The following is a 10,842-nucleotide window of genomic DNA, read 5'->3' on the forward strand; positions in this document are numbered from 1 at the left end:
CTGTGCCTGTTCTCAGCTCGGTTGGAGAGAGGGAGGACTGGTTCCACACACTGAGTCGAGCCATAGCCGACCATGCTGCAGGACTCTGTACATTTGGTGGACCCTGTAGTGAGGTCAGAAAAAGAAGTTACACTCTGAAAATAACAAAGCTTTTTTGTTTAAGGTGGTTTACAAAATTCCTGCATCAACTAAAAGAGGCAGAAGACTTAATCAGTGGATGATGGTCATTAGTTTTTGGTATAAACTAAAAATTAACAGAAATAATCTATTTACTGGAGCAAACAATAATTGTATTACTGAAAAATAGTGATTCACCCTAATTACTGCAAACACCAACAGCATAACTGAAACTAAAAGTAATATTAAGGTGTGTTTTGTAAAACCCAGCTTTGTTCTTGGTGTCTTCAAACGTCATACATCAGATTCTAACACGTCAACATCATCTCGACCTTGTCCCAACAGGCCCGTGAAAAGTTGTGGATGGCCCTGGGTGAGGCTGCTCCTGTACTGGTGCCAGTGTCTCATGTAATGATGTGCATGAACTGTACATCTGACTTCAGCCTCACGCTCAGACGACATCATTGCAACGCCTGTGGCAAGGTCAGACACTACTTTGACTCATTTGTGATCACTCTTTAATACAGTCTTGTTTTTGCATAAGAGATGGTCAAGTTTTAGGAGATTATTGACCTAAGTAGTATTTATTTATGGTGCCTTTAGTCAAATCTCACTACGACGACATCAAATGAACCCCACTGAAAATGGATGCAGTCCATGGTTTTGTAAATTTTCTTTGTATTCTGTCTCTTTGAGCAGGTGGTGTGCCGGGCTTGTTCCAGGAACAGATACCCACTAAAGTACCTCAAAGACAGGGTGGCCAAAGTGTGTGACCACTGCTATGCCGAGCTCAGGAAAAGAGGTGAATCTCAGCTTTCTGTATGAGAGGAGTACTTGAATAAATGGAGGGGGATACAGTAAGAACATTGTTATCTTTGATTTCTTCCTCTTTGACATGATTTTAACTCTGTGTGTGTGTGTGTGTGTGTGTGTGTTTGTTTGTCTGTAGGTGGCAGTGTGTCAGGGGCGTGCGGTAATTCCAGTCCTCGGACTCACCGGGCTAGTCGTCCCCTCTCTGCTGTCTTCCAAAGCCTGCAGCCTCCGAGTCTGTGGAAGAGCAGGAAGAGCACCTCCTCTCTCAACCAGGTGACAAGTCTTTCTTCCCCCAAATATGGCAGCTTGTTTACTTGATTTTGAGCACAATCCATCATATACAGTTATTTACTTTCCAGGTGCAAATATGATTCTGTAATGTTTCAACAAGGCCAGTGATATCATATTGAAGTATAGTCGTTGGTTGGAATGAAAACATGCTAATTTTTAGCACATACCTTAACTGCTACTCTCATATGTTGTACATTACACACTTTATGTAAGTAAATAATGTTCCCTGACCGGGAATCGAACCCGGGCCGCGGCGGTGAGAGCGCCGAATCCTAACCACTAGACCACCAGGGAGCTGTACATGAGCGTGTCAAGCTTGTCTACTGGAATGTCTGGCATTTATGACAACTGATCAGATGGAGATATTAGGATGTAATGCACAAAAGCTGCCAGTAGGGTTTGCTATATGCTTTTTTTTTTTTACCAATCTGCTTACCCTCAGGGGTTAGACAAATCAAGAGGAGTGTAATGCTCCTGTAATAAAAGACTAGATTTGAGCAGATGGTTATTTTGTAGTTTGTGGTTCCTCAGGTGTCGCTTGGCGTGGAGGGTTCAACCATGAGTGGTAGCCTACAACGCCGGAAGAAGAGCAAGAGGAAGTGGAAGCGGCTATGGTTCCTCCTCAAAGACAAGGTGCTCTACACCTTCACAGCCCGTGAGGTGAGGGGGCACAGAGTCTCCCACACCAGCCCCAAAACACTCAAACACTCTCATGATCACTCAATCACAGACGCACAACCTTTGTCTATCCTTCTTCTTCACATCTGGTCCAAATTTCATACAGAACTATTTAATGGCTATATTTCCACTTTTCAACTTTTCCTCCTGGCCAGACTTGTAGACTTTATGCAACTAATCAAGGGACTCTCTGTGCTCTCTCTTTCTCTTTACAAGTATGCATCTGAATGTTACACAGCTTTGTTCTTCTTAACGCATGAAACATTTGTTATTCACATATCGCTGCTGACAGCAAGATTGGTGTTTTTTAACTTACATATCTGTGCTCGACATCTTCCCTCTGGTTTCTTCAGGATAAAGTGGCTTCAGAGAGTCTACCTCTGCAAGGCTTCACCATCAAGCTGACTGAGAGGCCCGAGGGAGAGGAAAGCAGCAACGTGTTCCATCTCTACCACAAGAAGACCCTCTACTACACCTTCAGGGCCGATGATCAACACACTGCACGCAGGTCAGCATCACTCAACTGAGATTTTTATTTCTACCTTCCATTTAATACCTACTAAAAGCACATTCCCTGACCGGGAATCGAACACTGTTTACTTGATTTTGAGCACAATCCACCATACACAATTATTTACTTTCCAGTTGCAAATATGATTCTGTAATGTTTCAACAAGGCCAGTGGCATCATATTGAAGTGTAATCATTGGTTGGAATGAAAACATGCACATTTTAGCACATACAACAACTGCTACTATGTTGTACATTACACATTTAATGTAAGTAAATAACGTTCCCTGACCGGGAATCGAACCCGGGCCGCGGCGGTGAGAGCGCCGAATCCTAACCACTAGACCACCAGGGAGCTATACAGTGCAGGTTTTGGCATGTTTGTTATGTGTGACAGCAGGCAGGGAGGATCCATTGTCCTGTGTGTTATACAACAATGTGCCCTAATAGTGCACCTTCCTCACACTCCCATACAAGTTGTATATCTTGCAGAAGACAGCTGTCCGAAGTGGTAGTCAGAGTGCTTCCATGAGTGTTGATATTATTTATTTTGGTTTATTTGTCTGTTTGTTTTTTACAACCTAAAATAAAATTACTGCAGTTGTAATTCCATGATCTGGTCTCGTATTTTGAAGTTTGCAAAGCTTTTGCATTTTGTTGATTTAAGGTTCTTGTGTATATTCAACACAAGAACCTTAAAAATGTTAAACATGTTAAACTGAGAGAAGGGAAAATTAAAATGATTAAAGATGACAACATGCTTTAGTATAGCATTGTTTTGATCACAAGTGGCTTTCCCAGACTGTAACCAATCACCCTTGTTTATCTCTGCAAACTTAATCTTACTTCAAAGAGAAACAGAATACAAAATATAAAAGGAGAGTAAAGTGTGCAAACAACAAAACATTGGTTTATAAAATCAAGAAAAAGAAACAAATGGGTTTTAAGATGCTTTTTAAAGGTGTGTACTGATATGGCTTATCTGAGACTTTGCAGGAAGCTGAAGGTGCAAGTAGAAAATATGTTAGTAATGTAATATTTCTATGTCATTTATCTTAATACAGCACTTAACAAAAGTGCTCTAAACTGTGCAAAAGGGAGCTGTATTTTTTAATGCTGGATGTAAGTACTAATTTTCATTAAGTTGGGGAACTTGCAAAAGATGTATTAGAGTGTATTAGAAAGAGTCAAGCTTAAAAGACACTGGATCCTTCGTTCCACATAATGCAACCATTAGCTCTTTATCTGTCCTCCATTTCCACATCTTTCAAACTCAACCCCAGTTTGTAATTCAAGCTTTCCAGTAAAAATGGTAATCTCCAAGCCCAAGATAAACCCAGAGGACGGAAGAAGTAGTACTCCCTGTGATTAGTAAATCAACACTAACATGCTTCATTGCGTTAAAAAGTCTAAAGATCCTTTTCCTTGTATTTCAGATGGGTCAATGCCATGGAGGAGGCTACTGTTTTATAGCACCTGCTCAGTTAAATGAACAAGCCCTGCTGTCCATGACTGCTACAACTCCTCTACGGAGAACAACATAGCTACCTGCTGTATCTGAAGTCACACCATCTGTCAGGATATGTCACGTCTTGCCTGTTGCGGAATATTATATGAGAATTTAATCACCAGAGGAATCTTAGACAAGCCTGCCACCTAATGGTAGGGAGGTAAAAGTGGAGAGAGTCTGAAGGATGCAACTACTGTATGTGGAGAGAAGTGAAAACCTCTTGTTGGAGTATAATCTATCACCAGAAAACCTTTTGGCTCACAATGCGCTGATCCAGCAGAGTTCACAGGAGCCTTCACTTTTCAGGAGCAACTCGGATACATCAAATGCTTCATCTAAGAAAATTTTATACCTTCTGTTTCACCTTTTTTAGGTGGGCCATCCCACAAAAGCTTGCTCTCCAAGTCTGCAACTTTTCCAACTTTGCTGTATTACGGTTTTACCTGAGTTTCCACTGGATTATTAAACCACTCTTTTTGTCCTGCAGGAGAACATCATGTTCTCCATTTTCATACACGAGACACTTTCAGCCTGTGTCCTGTGATGGATATAACATCACTTAGCAAAAATATCAAAAACAAACCTTTGCTCCATAGTAGTATTAGCAGCTAGTAAAAAGGAAAATAATTCACCATTTTAGAATATCTTAAGAGATGTTTGGTATTCTGAATATATATTGTGAAGTATACACTGCAGATATCGAAGTGAATTATATGATGTATTTGTATAGAAATGGTGTTTCATGATGTTCTGAGTGAGAGGTCATTTTAACCATCACAGTGTGTGTACATTATATTTCTTGTGAAGTTTTACACAGTGTTACAAAGCTATGGAATGACCCTCAGCATGCCAACCACTCAATAGTATTTCTATAATGATGAACACTTTCAAACGTACTTTGTATTTGAATCTGTAGGTTTTGAAATCTTTTTAAAAAATTTGTTACACATTTCTAAAGTGCCAATTTATTTCTTCCAGTTGAATGCAGTGCAATTTGCAATTGATGATGAATGTGCCTGAAATGAAATTGTACTCCTCGTTTGTTTATCACAGTACTGTACTACTGTCATTTCTCCAGAAGAGACCTTGGTAACATTTGCTTTTTATCTACTCTTATATCCTTTAACCTTCTAGTATTTTGAACAATTCAGTTACAGCCCAGTAACATAAGAATATACTATTGTGCCATTTTTATTAATGCCTTCATTCTGTATATACACTGCTGGATAAAATCATACTTTAACTACTCTGACTTGTTGGAAACTGCTGAAAAAAAAGCCATTGTCAAACTACCTATAACCTTTCAGTGTCAGAGTCATCTGAGCCGCTCATGGAAACTCATCACAGTTTCATTCGTTACTTAACTTCTAACAGGATCAAACATCCACACTTTCTCTTAAATAACATGATGTGCTCCATTCAGAATGCAGCTGTACTAAATGTGCTTCTTCATGCCGTCAAACTGGATTATTTCGAAAGCACACTTGTGTTCATCAATCACTGTTCAGTTTTTCTACCTGTTTCTTATTGATTTCTTATTGGCTATAGTGTTATTATGGATTGTACCTCTTGCATATAGTGCATTGTAAATGTAAATGTTTATGTATATAGATACATATAAAAATAAACTTCCTTAAAATTTTACACAATGTGTACGTCCAGACAACATATATACTACACTGCCTTTCTTTAAATATGAATCTGTTTCTTCATTATGATTTATTCAAGATAAACTGAACGGACAAAATAACATGAACACTTGTATTATGACACCTGTATTATGATACCCATTCAAATACAATAGCCCCTGTATATATAGCACTTCTGTGAAGTGCTATGTTCCTTTTTTGTTGAGACTATGTCATAAGCTTCATCTACATGATAAATATAAGGCTGTAGTTTGTTAAACTTGATTGCATTTTATCATCTGTCTCTCTATCCAACACCTCTATCTACTTGTGTATGGGGTGATAGAAAAATCGGAACATCTTAAAATATGATGCAATACAGTACAGCGAAAATGCTCACTCAAAATTGCCGTGGAGTTCAATCAGTTCCTGTCTGTATAACTATAGCTATAATTATGAGCTTCAGTCAAAGCAGTATTTATTGCAGGGTTTTTGCTTTGAATTGTATTAGCACAACATGAACAGGTGTTCATGTTGTGCTTATTTCCTGTCGGTGATAAATACAAAACACTGTTCCTGTGTGTCTCTGCTGTTAATGGTACTGGTAAACACAGTATAGAGCCATATCTCTTTTATCCAGCAGGGGACAGCAGTATATCATGGCAGATCTCAGATCTTTGTTGGACTGAATCAGACATGCTGATGACTCAAACCTCGCAGTTCCTCCTGCTGCATAACTGTGAACCAACACACAATAGGTGTGAGGGTGTTTAAGTTTAGAGAGAAAATAATTATGATGAAAATTTCACTTGTATAGTTAAGTTAGTACTGCAATATATTGTAATATAATATATATACATACATATATATATATATATATATATATATATATCAATTAATAAATACTGATACAAAAATTAATAGAAAATCAAAGTATTAGAGAGAGAATGAGAAAAACAGGATGTCTGATTATTATTTGCATAGTGTGATGTGTATCATCCAGATTTCTTCTCTTATGCAACGGTTACACTGAGTCTTTCACAATTTAAGCAGTGACACCTGAGTGACAGTAATGATTTAAATTCACTTGACTCTGGACATGATGTAGCTGGTTTGTAGTGAATTTATCGAACTTGATTTTTAGAATACATTTGCGAAACCCTTGTGAGCACTTCTTATTTTGATAGCTATTTTTTGATGTTATCAGTTGGAAAAAGTCTGGGAAGAGAGGGTGACTTTGAGTGGTTACAGAAACATGCAGTCAACAAGTTCCCAATCCTCATCTTGCAACAAGCAGTGTTATGTCCATTAATAGCTACAGGCCATGGAGTAAGTCTCCAAACCCTTATCTATTGTGATGTCAGGAGGCTTCAGAGCCTCTTGTCAGCCTAAGATGCCCCTACTAAAACCAAGAAATACTTAATGTGCATCAATCAAGCTAAATCAGAATTTGACAATACTGCATGCTGTCATTCTCACTACATTGATTGGCTCAAGTGTTGCACTTTAATTTGAGGTCAAATTAATGTGACCTATTTCTATAACCCAGAGGGATTACACATCATTACTGCTAACTGTTACATTGTTGCACATGTAATTTGGCCAAATATAAAGTACACCACTGTCAGTTCAAACCATAATCAACTTTTCCTTTCTCCAGGCTTCTCATTTCCCAGCCACAGCCAGACTGCTGGGTAACACAGCCTGACTCAGATAAGTCAATTAGTTATACCGAGTTCTACAGAGCCAAAACAACCAAGTCAGACAGCGGTGGACCATGACCAGGAAAGATGGCATAAATATTTAAAGACAAAGAAACAGCACAAAACATTTTGGCCTATTTCTTTTTCAACATCTGCAATATTAATGACTGAGAATGAACTAGAGCAGGCTTGATGTGAGAGCTTACAGCGAAGAAAAGAAAAAGCATGTGGCTTTAATTTATCAGCCAGCACAGGTCCTTTGATAATTCAAAACAGGCATTTGATTTGCTCATTATGATCCATCTTGATAATAAGGAACTGAGATAAGAAGAGACATAGAAGGAAAGAGAGGAGGATGTTTTCCGAGGAGAGTGTTACTGGATGCAGGGATCAAGACTAAAAGATCATTTCCAATTAGATGTGTAAAGATGAAGTGATTGCACGTCAGTCAGAAAGTAGGCAGAACAGAAAATAGGAAGATTGGGGTTGCTCTAGATACATGATCCCACGAGTGTCACTGACCCAATATTAACTCGTATTAACAAAAGAAAGAGAGAGAAGTGAGAAAGGCATTAAAAGCAGGGAAAGTTGTTCATTCCCGTCAAGCACCTGAAAGTTAAAGACACCTTGTTCCACATCTCGTCTTCACGGGAGCATGAACGCAGCCACACAGTCTCTCACACACATGCAAACACATTCAGAAAACCTTAGTACCCGGAGAGTCAGAGATGCAAAGAGTGATTACATAAGTGCCTGCATGCTCGAATCAATAGCCTTCCATTCCTGTAGCCTCGGCAAAACATAAGAAACCTCTAAAAATAGGGAAAGGAAAGCTCTTCTTTGTACACACTCGGAAAGTTTCAAATCCACATCCAGAAGGCCAATAAACTCAATAGAGAGGGTCTGTAGTGCACTGCCAAAACGCCAATCCTATGTAGGCAAGAATGTTCAGAATTTGTAAAATAGATAACGGATGACGTAGGCAAAGTGAAAGAGTGAGGTGAGAGTTGATTGGAAAAATTGATTAATGTTTCAATTATATTTTAAATCATATTTATGCTGGAATGTCAAAGGGACCATTCTGCTCTGGCTGACTAGTCTACATTGACAACAAGTCTAACACAGAGCCAGTGTGAGCAGTTTAGCAACTTTCCATTCTGTAATCTCAAAACACTGTAGACAGACACACCTGACCAAACTGTGAGGTAAAGGTACTTCTGAAGAGGAAGTGTTCCATCTGCTCTTTGTTCTTGTCTGATGCTAATTCACTCAATAGAGGATAAGTAAGCAGCTGAGTACACTTAATATACACAAGAATATGTACAAAAGCCCTGTTGATATTCAGGCTGTGTGTGTTATCTGCTCTGGTGGCGCAACATCTTTAAACTTAGAGACAACACAAACACTTGTAGATGTGCTGTTGGAATACTTATCACCACTGGAGTGTAAAGTCAGTTTGACAGTGGCTAAAAGAGGAAAGCATGGTTACGCTGTTCTTATAGATAAACCACCATATAACACAATGTTTTTCCTCCTTCGTGTCGCCATGTATGGACTAAGCCAACCCCATTTCTGTCTAAAAAAGTGATCTGGTTTACCACAAGGCCATTTGAAAGAAGAAACTGTTGAACTTCTCTTTCTCTAAGAGCATGCAGTTCCCAGCATTGAAACATGAAAAAGGCGTACAGCAAAGAAGAGGGGGCGAGTGTAAGATGAAGAACTGAAAAAAAAAAGCTAGAAGAGAGAGAGGGAGAGAGAAATGAGGACAGATAGAGAAAGGCAGATTTAGTCTGTGGCATGTCTCTTGATGAAAGGACCGTTTCTCTCCTTTTTTAGGGATTGTTTTTTCATCCCTCCCTCCCTCCCTCCCTCTCTCTCTGTTCCTCTCATTACTCACTATGATGTTTGCCCTGGCACCGCTGGGATGGCAGAAATGGCCATCACAACAGGAACCGTCTGGGTCCAGTGCACACATACAAGTCTAATTCACACAGTAACTATGAACCTAGTAGTTTCATACACTGTCTACTGTGTCATGTTGTGTTTCACTGCGAAATTGCATAACCCATTGAGACGCAACAAGTCAAGATTATCCCTTCTGAAGTGAACAAACTGGTTAAACCACAAGACGTACTTCTTATAGCAGACAATGTTGTCTCTAATTATAACTTTAAAGCTGCAACTGGTTATTTTGCAATCCTAGGTGTTAGTAAGAAATGAGCTTTATCACCATCACATATCTTGTGACATCAGTAAACCCTCTGACCTACTTTTCCTACTTCAGAGGGTGATGATGATGAGAAAATCTTGTTTGCTCGTGCTTGGGACGGAATCTTACTTCCCCAGTTTGATGTAGTTCCTGTTGAACCACAATGCAAGACACATACAGGGAGGGGTAGTAGAAGTGCAAATCCACTGGATATCAGTTAAGAAAGCCAGAGGCAGTTTTTTTATTTGATGGGAGGAGCAGACAGAGCTGACTGATCAAAAGTCTGTGATAGTTTTATTGGGTGGAATATTTATTTACAACTGCTGGTGCAGCATGAGGTCATTGGTGAAGATAGCTAGTTTTCCAGGAAGTGAAAGTCAAGGAAAAAGTCATGTTTTGCTGCCATAGGACTTAAGATTTTTTATGCATGTTAAAGAAGATTTTAGCAAGGATTAAAGCAAGGAAGGATTTGTGAGCCTGAAAAGTTGTCCAGGAGGAAATGTGTAGAATGTATTGAATTAAGTATTATATGAATACTTAAAAACTGCTCTACGCCTGAAATCAGGCGCAGTTCTGGAGAACTGTAACCCTTGTTTCAGTCACTACCACTATAATGGATAACTCGTTAACATGATGAATCTTTGGAATAAGTGTAATGTTCTTTGTTACAACCACAAATTATATTTTAGAGAAATTACTCAATTTAAGTACATGCATGGTTGCAAATTTGTGTCTAGTTGCCAATGTTCTCTGTGTAAAATCCTTTGTCCTTCAGTTGTATTCCCATAAGCCAAATGTTTGTGGTGGTGATGAGGTGATGAGTAACTCCTTGGTTTTACTCCGTAATCTTATCAGCAGCTGATCACAAACTCTATACATCATTGTTATACTCTTTTCAGAGCTATAAATAGCCCTTTAGGAGCTGAGACAGACTGTCTAAATTTACTGGTCCGTTCCCTCTTATAGTGCTACAGTTTTGGTGGGTGGGAGCTGATGACTCAGCACCATGTGGATGTCTTTGCTTTGTGTGGGAGAGGACCGAGTGTGAGTGTGGAGGTGCTGTGGGCAGGGCCAATATGGAAATGCACGGCTGCTTGGATCAGCCCACTGACTATGTTTTCTCTAAACCTGTGTGTGTGTGTGTGTGTGTGTGTGTGTGTGTGTGTGTGTGTGTGTGTGTGTGTGTGTGTGTGTGTGTGCGCGCGTGCGTGTGTGCATGAGTGCATGTAACAAAGAGGCAGATGGAAAAATATATCAGCACATTGCACACACATTGCTTTGATTTTCTGGTTTGTTAATTCTGCTGCCAAATTCACATTTTTTAATGGTGGGAAAATTTGTTGGGAGACATTTAAGAGTCACTAAGTGTGTAACTGCAGAGCT

At 39.3% G+C, this 10,842-nt stretch overlaps 1 protein-coding gene and 2 non-coding genes across 4 annotated transcripts in view; 1 reads left to right on the top strand and 2 right to left on the bottom strand.

The window, feature by feature from the left end:
- fgd5a (FYVE, RhoGEF and PH domain containing 5a) overlaps nucleotides 1-5,568 on the top strand; it is a 31,713-nt gene extending 26,145 nt beyond the window's left edge. The window contains exons 15-21 of one of the 2 annotated variants that reach the window (XM_067588064.1): nucleotides 17-113; nucleotides 463-600; nucleotides 817-919; nucleotides 1,067-1,203; nucleotides 1,753-1,881; nucleotides 2,253-2,407; nucleotides 3,846-5,568. In XM_067588064.1, the coding sequence (XP_067444165.1) occupies nucleotides 17-113; nucleotides 463-600; nucleotides 817-919; nucleotides 1,067-1,203; nucleotides 1,753-1,881; nucleotides 2,253-2,407; nucleotides 3,846-3,882 (796 nt within the window). In that variant the 3' untranslated portion in view covers nucleotides 3,883-5,568. The remainder of the gene's footprint in view (nucleotides 1-16; nucleotides 114-462; nucleotides 601-816; nucleotides 920-1,066; nucleotides 1,204-1,752; nucleotides 1,882-2,252; nucleotides 2,408-3,845) is intronic. The other variant, XM_067588065.1, reaches the window with a different exon arrangement.
- On the bottom strand, nucleotides 1,444-1,515 carry trnae-cuc (transfer RNA glutamic acid (anticodon CUC)). Its single transcript has one exon. It is a non-coding gene; the product is annotated as a tRNA-Glu (tRNA).
- trnae-cuc (transfer RNA glutamic acid (anticodon CUC)) lies at nucleotides 2,693-2,764 on the bottom strand. The gene has a single exon. It is a non-coding gene; the product is annotated as a tRNA-Glu (tRNA).
- Nucleotides 5,569-10,842: the final 5,274 nt, after the last annotated feature.

Source organism: Thunnus thynnus, chromosome 4 (assembly GCF_963924715.1).
Source record: "Thunnus thynnus chromosome 4, fThuThy2.1, whole genome shotgun sequence".
Lineage (NCBI taxonomy): Eukaryota > Metazoa > Chordata > Actinopteri > Scombriformes > Scombridae > Thunnus > Thunnus thynnus.